This window comes from Erpetoichthys calabaricus, chromosome 13 (assembly GCF_900747795.2).
Source record: "Erpetoichthys calabaricus chromosome 13, fErpCal1.3, whole genome shotgun sequence".
Classification (NCBI taxonomy): Eukaryota; Metazoa; Chordata; class Cladistia; order Polypteriformes; family Polypteridae; genus Erpetoichthys; species Erpetoichthys calabaricus.
The window spans coordinates 69,191,520-69,205,473 of NC_041406.2; the positions used below are offsets into that span (position 1 = coordinate 69,191,520).

Sequence of the window (13,954 nt, forward strand, 5' to 3'; positions counted from 1 at the left end):
TCACAGAAGTGCAAGTTACCTTTGCCAAGGGCACTGCACAACCCAATACTTCTGGACTTGGAGTTGGTAACTATTGAAGAATATTTGTGACAAAATTAAATGTAATCCAACATGTCAACTACATTGCAATGCAATGCATATGCATGTGGTGCATTTAACTTAGCCATGTTTTTATCAAGTCATAGTTTAAAACATATCAACCAAATCATTGACTGCTTTTCACGTCAGCAATGCTTCTGGACACTGTTAATGTAGGGCTTGATAAAGGTTGGCCAAAGTACTCCTGAGCCCATGTGGTTATATTACCTACTGATTATCTACTGAAGTGCCATCTGAGGGATCGATGATCATAGGCAGTCAGTGAAAGCTTGCATCCTTACCCTCTATGCACTGAAATGTTTCCGGATTCCTTGAATGTTTTAATTCTGTTATGTATTACTCACGATCAACTACCCAGATCCCTTCCAACTGAATTTGTGAAACATTGTTCTTAAACTGTTGAATGATTTTTTCACACATTTGTGGAAAAATTGGCAATCCTCGGCCCATCTTCGCTTCTAAAGGAGTAACCCTTTCCTGTATGCAGCTTTTGTACCAAAGCTTGATTACAATCACCTGTTGAACATCATCTGTTTCTACGCACATCATTCTCTTTTTTTTTTAAACTCATTATTGAGCCAAAATTGCCCAACCCACCTCTTTTTTTATAATGTGTTGCAGGCCCTCAATGGTAAGAATGGATATTTTTTCGAAAAAATGAAGTTGGCCAAACTAAACTTTAAATATATTGTCTTTATACTACTGTATTTGTGATGAATTACAAGTCAAAATGAATTTTGAAATCACTGCTTTCTGTTTTTATTTGTATTTTCTATGTCATTTCATCTGAGCTGAGGTTGTATATTATATCTCTCCATATATAAAATCCAATGTCTATATGCCTATATGTACAGTATGTCTATCCACTTTTCATGCTAAAACTACTTAACGGATTTAGATCGGGTTTTTTCTATAACTAGCTAAAATACCCAGTGTTGCCCGGGAGGAAAATAAAGTGTTTTTTTTTTTTTTGTTTGAGAAAAATATAATTGAAAAACAAAAACCACAACTTTAAAAATAAAAATAAATGAACAAACAATGAAGACTCACTAATGTGCTTGTCTTGCAGTCTTGTATGTACATTATCATCCAGCTGATGCTCAGAACCGGCCAACTCTATTTATTTTATTTAAAAGTAACAGGGGTGCGGTGGTGCTCAAACATAAAGAATGCTGGCAGTCACCTCCAGTTCGCCCTCTGGTGGTTGTTCCGAGTGTCAACTGGATGATAACATGTATTCAAGACCGCAAGATCACCCCCCACCCTGCCCAGAAGGGGGTGGGTTAGGGTTGATTTCATACTACAGTATTTTTAGTCGACCAATAAGAAACATGTGTACCAAGTTTACTGAAAATCGCTCCAGCTGTTCGGAAGTGATGCTGGAACATGCATAAATACCACACACATACATTGACTTTTATATATATTTAAAAGATTTGCTTGAACATTCCTGTTGATTTTATGACTTCTCTCATTGCGCTATGTATCATAGTTCGCTTGCGGTACCGATTTATTTGTGTGCATCCGAGAGAGACGCAGCCTTGGGGCGTGTACCTTACTTCCGCTTAGCAAGCGAATGACAGAACTACTAAAATGGTTTTAGATTGTTTTTTTTTCTATAATTTGCTTGTACATTCCAGTTGATTTTGCGACTTCTCTCATCGTGCTAAGAACCATAGTTCACTTGCAGGTGCGATATATTCGCACTAATCCGAGACAGAGGCTGTGGGCCAAGGAAGCGTGACGTCAGGAGTAGGGAGTCGCACCGGGCCATTTTCACCTTGTCTGTGCTTAGCTAGCGATACCTGTCGGTTTATTGATTTTTAAAGTTTGTCCTGTTTCACTACTACACAGGCAGAGCCGCAGGGTTATGGCTAGTTATATTATATTTTATTATATTATATCGTTTCAGCTATGTCAATGGAGGCTATACAGCAGAAACATTTTGTTTCTAACTTTCCTTTCAATGTAGTCAGTGTGAGATTAACATTTACCTAATTTTCTTTTTATCAGATAATAATAATAATTCTTTGCATTTATATAGCGCTTTTCTCATTACTCAAAGCGCTCAGCAATTGCAGGTTAAGGGCCTTGCTGAAGGGCCCAACAGAGCAGAGTACCTTTTGGCATTTACGGGATTCGAACCGGCAACCTTCCGATTGCCAGGGCATATCCCTAGCCTCAGAGCCACCACTCCGTGCACACCAAGGTAGCTCTTCACTCACTCCATGTCCATCTCAGACTGGCACCTAGGATGGCGGTAACAGTAGTTTGGTGGTCCATCTTTTGTTGGTCATTTTGTGTTAAATATGTTGTTACTGAATTTTATGTTGTCCTTGTATGTTGCACCCAATCCATCAAGAATTATTCCTAGTACACATTTGTGTACCTACTCGGTAAAGAGAATTCTGATTCCAATATTCAAGTGTATACAAAATTGTTTTTTTTTTCCAGAGGTGATAGACAATATATTAGAATGCAGGTTGAGCGTTCTTAATCCAAAATGCCTGGGACCAGAAGTATTTCAGATTTTGGAATATTTGCATTGTCACACACGTGCGAGTAGGAGGCAGCTGAAGGGCTTAAATAATGGTAATACCACATCCGACCAGCGGTCGGCGGGGTGCACTAACTGTCATTCTCAGTTCCCTGCAGACCGTTCTTGATAAATCCTGCCAGGTTCCGGCTCCCTCTATGACGTCACTTCCAGGTCTGGCCCCCTCGATGACATCACTTCCTATATGGGCCTTTAAAGCTGCCGTCTTACCACCAAGAAATGAGTTCTGTTTTGGACTCAGTATTGTGAACATCGCTGTCAACTTAAGAGATCTTTTGCAGCCAGGGATATTAAACGGGTGGCTGCCCCAAACCTTTTTATGATGCCTGGTCTGTGTTTTTATCACAGCATGTACATAATGAGATATCTTGGGGATGGGACCCACGTCTAAACATAAAATTAATTTATGTTTTATATACACCTTATACACATAGCCTGAAGCTTTTAAAAATTTTGTAAATGAATGAAAGTTTGTGCAGAGCAGCATCAGCAGAATATCTGTATCAGCTGTTAAACAACAGCAACAACAAACAATGGCAGGCTTTCAATCTCCACCTACAATGCTGTGTTTTGATTAAAAGGTTGCTGCATGTAGATCTGGTGGTGAAGATAATTAATCACAAACTGGCATCAACAGAGCATCAGAGCCTATGTTTCTCCTAAGTGGTGTGCCTTATTTCTGTGTGCCATGCTGTTATTATTGTGCTATTCCCTCCTCTCTGCACAACAGTTTGGAAGTGCCGCATGGCTGTTATCAAACTTTTCATATTTTGGTACTGCACCAGCAACTCCCAAAACTCTACGCCGCCCCATTTCTTGCTAATTGTTTGTATGCTGGTGGTTCGCGGCGCTGGATACTTTACAGGGGACCCACATCCACTCATCTGTTAAAAAAAAAAGAAGGAAAATTGGTCATAGCCCCACACGGTGCAACTTGCCACTTGTGGCATCATGTCTGTGCTCAAAATGCTTTCAATTTTGGAGCTATTTTTGATTTTGGAATTTAAGATTAGGTACTGTATGTTCAATTTGTATTGTATAAGTATGAAGTATGATTTTACCTTTTAGTTAATGTCTTTTTCTTTGTATTTATTTATCCAGTGAAAATACAGAGCTATAGGATTACAAAACTCATACCGTAAGCAGATAAATAAAATGCAGCCAAGTGCAACATCAACCTAAATCGCAATACTTCAAAATTGCAGGCTAATTTATATGCTACAAGCACAGGCCTATTATTCCACATTTGCTGGCAGGCAGAGTTGAGGAAAAGAAAAGCTCTTCTTTTGGAAAACATTTGGAGTTCCCTTTTGAAAAGGTCACATCCATTGAGACTGCAAATCTTAGTTTTTTTTAAATTCAACAGTTTACACAGACACCAGTCAGCAGAGCAGAAATGGTGACATTTATGAAGAAATGTATATCATTAATATCAATTGAAAAAGAAAGATGTTGTGTGATGCAAAGTAAAAAATGATAAAAATGATAAAAAAAAAATACTGCCAAAGATGACCTTTCATTAGCGTAGCCCCCCCATTAGAAAGTCAAATGGCTAAACAGGTACCCAAATGACTCTAAACAAAGAGAAAATTAAGAAAAAAAACAAAGAATTGTTCAATTTTTTGAAGGATGAAGAAATACAGACATTTTTGTATACTTTAAAATGATTTATTGACTGTATAAGCTATGTTTAAATAGACATGGCCAAGTACCTTTATGTGTTTAAGGTTTTTTTTTTATTTAGCTGTGTTTACACAATTGAATGTGAGATATGTCTTTGCAATTGCCTCTATACATACAAAAACAGGTGCATAATCACAGCTAATGCAGCTATTAATTTTCTAAATTCAAAAACATTTACCTTATTGGAAGACAATCAATCAGTAAGTTGTAATAATTAAACAAGGGTGTCACCAACACAAGTGCACCAAATAGACAAAGATCACTTAATACAGTAGCCTGAATGCACACATGGATTGGGTTCATCTTCTCTTAATGCCTTATATATAGTTATTTGCACAGTGGCTCCTTCTGTCCATTCATACATAGTTTCCTTCACATATTGCAAAGGCTATGGCACGCTTCAAAGTTTTCATGTACACTATTGAATAACCCAGGGATTTGTTTTCAATCTACAGAATTGAAGAATGTAACCTGAAACTGAAATCCAGCTGCCTACAAGCTCATCCAATCTAGAAAGTGCCAGAAAATGAGTTCTGATTGGGTCGACTACTTGTTCACAGGAAACCATGGCACATACAGACAGTATCTGAATTTTAAAAAACTGTATTGAAAACTCACAGAATTCCAATATTTCATTATTATATTTTTCTACAAGTAATTTATATGTGCCTTAACGTATTTGTAGACTATGTATTGTATTAAGAGTAAATGCACGTAATTCATTCCATTACCAGCAGCAGTCTTGTTCTTTCTTCCTCAGGACATGTTACAATTCATGAAGATAACTTCTATCCTTCACTGCTTGTAAAAAAAAACACTCCAGCATTAATATTTCATTGATTCAATTGTTTTAAAATGTGTTTTACAAATGAGCTGGAGACAGGGTCCCTAATACTTTTTTATAAGTTGCAGCTTTAATCACTTAAAAATGTCAAGAAATAATCTATGTAAGGTAAAACATTGATATTTAAGAGGTGCTAAGGGTTGTCTGTCACCCAAATGAATGCTTATTATCATATTGTACTGCCTCAGGAATGGAAATGCAAACTGACTAAATGTGTCTGAGGTGCAAGTCTCTAAGCATCTCATAGACAGCAGCCACAAGGGTGCAGGTGATGAATAATCTATATTCATCATCTAAGGAATACTGGAAATTGTTCTGATAATGCATGGGAGAATCGATTCGTTTCTTGCTTGTGTAAAAAGTGACAAATTACAACTAAACCAGTTTTGCTTATGTCAATGTGATTTCCTAAAAACAGAATCAATGTGTGAAGGTGTTCACAGAGATAGATGGCCATATCCACTGAGAAAGGCAGAAAAAAAGAATCTCCCAGCAGTTTATCTCAGAAAATGTCAAACACAAACAGATCTTCAAATCTGTTTTTTTTTTTTAATAAAAAGCCACAACCTACAAATTACCACACTCTTTGAATTTGTATCCTGCTGGTAGAAGACATAACAGAGAACTTTTCAACGACTTTAGCTCCACTACCACATGAACAGTCTTTAATGGCATATTGTATATACGTACCATTTTACTTTCTGTTCTTTGTAGGAAATAGGTAACATCAGGTATTTAAAAATACATTTTAAAATGACCTTCGGGTATCAGTGAATAGTAGTAATGTGGTAGTAGTAGTGTTGTCACATATCACAAGCTCCCCTGCACCATGATAAACAAGAATGTGATAAAAATACATTCCTGCTGTCACCTTCGGCCAAGTTTTTCAATTACTTCCAAACGCAGAGTAGCTTATTTCACCATCAAGGAAACTGGGCTAGAACACTGTCTATTATTGCATTGTTTCTGCATGGCCAAGCATTTTATCTCCTCTCAGTCTCCAACTCAGCTCTCCAGCACACTTCCTGGTTATTGGCCCCACACATTAATTACAAAGCAGGCTGTGTGCCCTCTAATTGCCAGAAGATGTTTCCATCTCTGGTCCCAAGGTCCAGCCATCATGCCAGCTGCGGAGTTCCTTTCTCTCTTGTGTCCTAAAGGAGCATTCCTCCATCTTTTTAAAAAGCATTGGTGAGGCCTACCCTTGTTTTATGCTGCGGACACTTTCTCCACAAGTTATAGATACTGTATATACTCTTGTTTAAGTTCTCCTGCGGATAAGTCTGGGCTTGATTTTACCGTATAATTCCCGGTATTTTATAATGTTGGTCATATAAGTCAAATGCGGAAAACTCACGCTATTGGTCCAAGAGATTATGATATGCTAACGCCCATGATCGATTTTATGATCGATTTTTTGGGTTTCAACACCTGACCTATATGCGAGTATATACTGTACTTATAAATTTATGACACTTCAGGACTAATGAAAAATTGACTAAATAGTGACAAGTGAAAACATTTAAACAAATGATATAATCTTGGCATCACCAAAAAGAAATACAACTTCACAAAACAAAATTGGGCCAAAAAAGTCATCCTTCGCATGGTAACAACAAAAAAGACAAAACTCCCCCATTCCCCAAGTTTCTTGCTTGTTATGTTTTTACAGTATTGATTTAGTCAGCGGAGATTTACAACAACATGAACTTGGTAAGTCAGATACTTCATTTTAAAATTTTAAACTTAAAAAAGCAGTTTCTTTAATTTCCAAATCTTTCAAGTAGTACTGCCTCACAGCTCTAAGAATACAGTTTTTTGTCAAAGCACTGTTATCATCTGTGTGGAGTTGACATGATCTCCATATTTTCATATGTCTTCTTTCAGCATCCCAAAGACAAGTGCGTGTGGATATGTCCTGTGATGGACTGGTGTCCTATCTAGGATTACAAGCATTTGAGTTTTCTACTCAACTGCTGATACAATCTAATCCACAGCTCAGGTTGAGGAAAAAACTGGAGATAAATGAACGGCTATTTATTGTGTGCTTGGACAATTTTTGTGTTTATTCCTCCCAGATCTAAATACAGAGGAGCATACTCTAGTAAATGTAAGAGACTGATATTTCAGAATATAAAACAATTTAAGACAAAAATTAAGAAAGAATGCTGGCAAGTGGGGACAGGAGTATGAACTGCTGTTTCACAGGTTCAGGAGACTGGCTTTAACATTGCCTATGTGGAGTCTGTATGTTCCTCCCAATTTCTGGGTCGATTTTTTCCAGGTAAAGTGGGTCCAGAATTATTCAGACCCTTTCACCTTCTGTGTTGTATATTGAATTTACCTGGATAAATTTGCCTTTTTTTGCCCATCAGTCTCCATCAATAATCCATAATAGCAAAGTGAAAACATGTTTTTAGAAAATGTATTAAAAATGAAATCTCACATTTATATAAATATTCAGACTTTTTGCTGTGCCACTCCAAATTGTGGTCAGATGCTTCCTCTTTGCTTTAACTCTCCTTGAGATGTGTCTAGATTGTGATTGGAGTCCACCTGTGGCAAAGTGCATTATTTGGACATAGTTTAAGAAAGGCACACTCATATGTATAGAAAGTCACACGGTTCACACTGCATGTCACAACAAAAACAAGCCATAAAATCCAGGGAACTCATTGTGGACATCTGTGATAAAATCCTAGTCAGCTATAGATCAGGGCAATGGTATAATCCTTTTCTAAAGCTTTGAGTGTTCCAAGCAGCATAGTAACCTCAATAATTGTGAAATGGGAGTAGTTTGGAAGCATCAGGACTCTTCCTAGAGCTGCCTACCTGGCCAAACTGAGTAACCAGGCAAAAAGGGTCTTGGATGAGGAAGTGATCAAAAACCCACTGATCACCCTACCAACTTCAGAAGTCCTCTACTGAAATGGAAGAACCTTATCTGTAGCACTCAGTCAATCATGTGGTTATGGTAGAGTTCCTAGATTGAAGCCACTCTTAAGAAAAAGGCATATGGCAGTCAGCTTCAAGTTTGAAAGCATGAGGAAAAAGATTATCTGGTCTGATGAGACAAAAAATGAACTCTTCGGGCAGAACTCCAAGCACTATGTCTGGCGAAGACCAGGCACTGCTCTTTACCTGCCTATTACAATCTCTATGGTGTGTCACACACATGCACATGGGAGATAGTTTGCAGGCCCAAATAAATGTGTTTCTCCACCAGACGGGGATGGTGCTGTACTCTTTCTCCTCTTTCCGGCTGCAGGCCATCAGAAGAACCTACCTCATAAAAACGTCAGTTCCGTTTCCAGTCCCTGAGAACCTACCTCCCTATGACATCGTTTCTTCTTCCAAACCCTCCTCTTCCTGTCAGTCAGCTATATCTCTGCCATCTTTCCCAGTGTACCTCAGTTTTGTTTTGGACTGTAGTCTGTAAAGACCTATTGTTGTTTCACCTTTTCATCGACCATCTTTCAAATATATGAGGTGGCTACCCCAAACCTTTCTCTGTCTCCTCTTGTTTGTTTTACAGGTGAAACAGGGTGGTGACAGCATCAAGCTATGGGGGTACTTCTCAGCAGCAAGAACAGGGAGACTGGTCAGAAATGAGGGAAGAATGAAGGCAGACAAATACAGAGAGCACCGTGAAGAAAACCTTCTCCAGAGTGTACATGACCTCAGACTGGAGCAACAGTTCACCTTTCAGTATGCTAATGATCCCAATCATATAGCTAAGACCATGCTGGAGTGGCTTCGGGACAACTAAGTATCGTTGAGTAGCCCAGACAAAGTCAGACTTATACCTCATAGAAAACCATTGAGAGACTTGAAGATGGCAGTTTACAGATGCTTCCCATCCAATCTAATGAAACTTGAGAGGATCTGAAAGGAAGAATGGGGTAATCTGCCCAAATCCAAATGTGCAAAGTTTGTAGAGTCTTTCCAAAGAAAATTCAAAGCTGTAATTGCTTCCAAAGGGATGCCTACGAACTACCGAATTAAGTGTCTGAATAAAATTTGCAAACAATACTAAAAACGTTTTCACTTTGTCGTTATGGGTTTTTGAGTGTAGATTGATGGGTAAAAATGGCTAATTTATCTATTTAAAATTAAATCTACAATACAATAAAGTGTACAGAAAGTGAAGGAATTGTAATGCTTTCGGAATCCATTGTAGATTTTCCTCTTTCATCCCAAAAAATGCAGGTTACTTTCACTGGACATTTTTAATTGGACGGGTTTGAGTAAGTGTCAGTGTGTACAAGAAGATGTCCTATAATGGACTGCTGCCGTGAACCTGACGCTACAGAGGCTCCTGTTCACCATGAACTGGAATAATCAGATTAGAAAATAGACAAAGACAATCCACATGGATTTTCATTCTACCAGTTGTGCCTAATACTGATATAAAAATAGTGAATGGAACCTTGGATACAAATTAAAGACATCAATCCACATCTGACTAAGAGGTCTTCAGGCATTAAAGTCAGCAGTAATAGTACCTCTCAATGACTCAATTAGTGTTTTGGAAAATGTACAAAAAAACTTACTAATAATAGACAAGACAACCAAAAATGCAAGAGAATAATAAACTGACTAATAACTGTGTTTGCAAGATGCTATCCAATAACACTCATACACAACGATTTCTGCCTTTTTAAGGCAGAAATGTAAATGACTGTGGCAGACATGTCTCAAAATTGTCTTATAATATAGCACTTATTTTGGTAAGGATTAAATTCACTCTTTCTCTTTAACAGAAAAGGTCATCTGTTGGAAACGTGTTAAGAGACCCCATGAGGCAGCAACACCATATGGGCAAACTGTACTGTGTTTAATCTTCTAGTTCAAAATAAGGGGCATTCTAAATAGATTCAGTGTTTAAACTGCATTTTAAAAGTCAGATAAGACAAGATGTTTTGCGGGTACTGGGTTATTTTATTACTTAAAAAAATTATAAAAGAGACAGCCTAAAAAACACTTAAAGAAAATATTTTCCAATTTAATATATTTTTTTTCATTTATCTTCTAGTGATTATATCACACGCATACAGCGTTATAGGAGTGTTTCAGGAATTGGTTTCCACACCTTATAATACACTAGAATATTTTACTATCTTTCTCTTTGCACACCTTGAACGGATTAATTTCAATAATCTGTCCAGACACATAATCTTTATCAACATAAAATAGAATTGGAAGGCAGATCTAAATAATATCTCTTCTTGTGTCAATATTGTAAATAAATAAATTGAATTAGGGCTGAGCATCTGGAAATCAAGGCAGGTGTCACTTACCGAACTCGGACTTGAGTGTCGCCGTACTTTTGGAGATTCTTTCCCTGCTGAAGAGCCCTTGAAGTTAATGCAGGCATTATTTTCCGAATGGACTCTCTTCACCTGATTTGTCGGTTTCTCGAAAGGATCAAAGCTGCTCTGTGTTCTTTGCACCCTGACCTTTTTGTCTTCAGGAATAGTGTCCAGGGGTTTGATCACCGAGTCCATTCCCTGACAATTTCGAGTAGACATCTTTGTGACACATATCTGTAAATAAAATAGTAATCAACTGTGATTTTAAATCTATTAACACAATAAGTGAATATTACGGTGATCGATATTTCAAAAAAATTAATTCTTAAAATATTATGTTGCTATGGAAAATGTATATAACATTGCAGTTTTTAACATTCCAATTTAACATTTTTAACATTAACATTCCAGCAGCAATTTAAACACCTTAGAGAATTCAGAACTGCTCAATAGGTAAAGGTGCTGTGATGACATTGGTAAAACCCACTTTATAAACATACCAGTCAGTCCGCTTGCGAGTAACTGAGTGCAGATTTGAAACAAATACAGGATGACAACTACCAGAAAGTCTGGTAGTCAAAGTAGTTACTGCCTTCTGCCTTCCCTGTTTAAATATTTACTAACGATTCAAATGGCCTAGAAGTTAATCCTACCACTTGTTTGAATGTGGAATTCTAATTACCACTATATATCCAGGTTGAGTCACCTTACCATTCTAGAAAGGTGGATAATGATGACTAGACTTTGCATTCTGCTTTTGAGAGAGAGTGTTTCTGATGAAAATTTAATTACTTGTTCATATTCAGGAGGCTCATTTTGATGAGTGGGGCTGCAGATCTTTAATTTATTTGAACTGCTTCTTGACGCAGTGACATGGAACTGTTCCCTCTTCTGTCTTTTCTCTCTGATAGTTAAGAGGTTATGGAAGAACAGCATACTAATTCTTTCAGTTAATACTGGGACAGAAGCATCATCATTGTAATTTCATCTGTCATTAATGGCAGGTGAGTGAAAACTTACTTTGGCTATAAAATAAAAGGTGACAGACTTAAATCTACAAAAGAATACGTAATGCGAGCAGGCACACAACAGCATGCAATGTTCATTTAGGCAAAAATCATTATTCTTTCCTAAACAGATTACAATTTAAGTATTAATCAATCATCAATCACTTTCTGGTTTTAATGAGCTCTTTCCACAGGGGTATTACCACAACACCTTTTCCAAATGCTAATTGAGTGAATATTGTATTAAAGGACAAAACAATATTATATGTACAGTATATTATAGCAGATATAGGCAGTAAAACTAACAGGAAAATGTATTAATGAGACAACCTTTAGGCAAAATGGAGAAAAGGAGCTGCAGTTTAAGGATATTAATTCAAATAATTATTGTAATAAAGAGAACAGTAATTCTCTAAACCCTCCAGTTTTTGGAACATAAAAAATGTAAATAAAATTGATATGTACTGTAATGATGGAAATGCTTCAAAGATTATCCAGCAAAAAATCTGGCGAAGAGATGCAACAACCTTTTATGCTCAATCAACATTTTATCAACAATAGTGCTACGTTATGTTAAAAAAAAAAAATAAAAGTGTAATATTGAAATAAATCATTGAACATTAAGGTGGTCAGTCAATCAGTCATTTTCCAACCCACTATATCCCAACACAGGGTCACGGGGGTCTGCTGGAGCCAATCCCAGCCAACACAGGGCAGAAGGCAGGAACAAATCCCGGGCAGGGCGCCAGCCCACCGCAGGTCACAAACACACACACACACACAAACCCAGCACACACTAGGGACAATTTAGGATCACCAATCCACCTAACCTGCATGTCTTTGGACTGTGGGAGAAAACCGGAGCACCCGGAAGAAACCCACGTAGACACGGGGAGAACATGCAAACTCCATGCAGGGAGGACCCAGGAAGCAAACCCGGGTCTCCTAACTGCGAGGCCATTGTGCTGCCCACGTTCAGGTGGTATAAGAAATAATGTTAGCAACAGAATTCTCATTTCCAAACTGCTTTCTGATACTGTTAAACTGACCTCTTATTTACTTAACAGTTACTGTCATGACCAGCAGGCATGAAACAAAAAAAATAAGAATAATTACAAAATGTGCCAATAAAACAGAATATGTTTTTAGTGTGGATGGAGACAAAACACCAGAAATGGCAAATAATGTAAAAGGCCATTACAGGCAATATTACTATCCTGAAAAATATCAGAACTGCTCAAAAAAATTAAAGGAGCACTTTTTAATCAGAGCATAGTATCAAGTCAATGAAACTTCTGGGCTATTTATCTAGTCAGTTGAGTAGCAGAGGGGGTTGTTAATCAGTTTCAGCTGCTTTGGTGTTAATGAAATTAACAACAGGTGCACTAGAGAGGCAACAATGAGACAACCCCCAAAACAGGAATGATTTAACAGGTGGAGGCCACTGACATTTTTCCCTCCTCATCATTTCTGACTGTTTTCTCACTAGTTTTGCATTTGGCTACGGTCAGTGTTACTACTGGTAGCATGAGGCGATACCTGGACCCTACCAAGGTTGCACAGGTAGTCCAACTTCTCCAGGATCGTCATTGACAGAAGGTTTTCTGTGTCTCTCAGCACAGTCTCAAGGGCATGGAGGAGATTTCAGGAGACAGGCAGTTACTCTAGAAGAGCTGGACAGGGCTGTAGAAGGTCCTTACCCATCAGCAGGATTGGTACAGTATCTGCTCCTTTGGGCAAGGAGGAACAGTATAAGCACTGCGATAGCCCTACAAAATGGCCTCCAGCAGGCCACTGGTGAGAATGTCTCTGACCAAACAATCAGAAACAGACTTCATGAGGGTGGCCTGAGGGCCCAACATCCTCTAGTGAGCCCTGTGCCACAGATGAGAGCAGATTCACCCTGAGCACATGTGACAGACATGAAAAGGGTCTGGAGAAGCCGTGGAGAACGTTATGCTGCCTGTACCATCATTCAGCATGACCGGTTTGGTGGTGGGTCAGTGATGGTCTGGGGAGGTATATACATGGAGGCACACACAGACCTCTACAGGCTAGAAAATGGCACCTTGACTGCCATTAGGTATTGGGATGAAATCCTTGGATCCATTGTCAGACCCTATGCTGGTGCAGTGGGTCCTGGGTTCCTCCTGGTGCACGACAATGGCACACCTCATGTGGCGAGAGTATGCAGGCAGTTCCTGGAGGGAGAAGGAATTGATACCATTGACTGGCCCCCACATTTGCCTGACCTAAATCCAGTAGAACACTTCTGGGACATTATGTCTCAGTCCATCCAACGGTACCAGGTTGCACCTCAGACTGTCCAGGAGCTCACTGATGCCCTGGTCTAGATCTGGGAGGAGATCCCCCAGCACACCATCCATCGTCTCATTAGGAGCATCCCCCAACATTGTCAGGCATGCATACAAGCACGTGGGGGGCGTACAAA

At 38.5% G+C, this 13,954-nt stretch overlaps 1 protein-coding gene across 3 annotated transcripts in view; it reads right to left on the reverse strand.

Annotated features, from left to right (window-relative positions):
* cdk14 (cyclin-dependent kinase 14) overlaps positions 1-13,954 on the reverse strand; it is an 868,117-nt gene that overhangs the window by 644,380 nt on the left and 209,783 nt on the right. For all 3 annotated transcript variants that reach the window (XM_028817112.2, XM_028817115.2, XM_028817113.2), the window contains one exon: positions 10,484-10,729. In XM_028817112.2, coding sequence (XP_028672945.1) covers positions 10,484-10,729 — 246 coding nt within the window. The remainder of the gene's footprint in view (positions 1-10,483; positions 10,730-13,954) is intronic.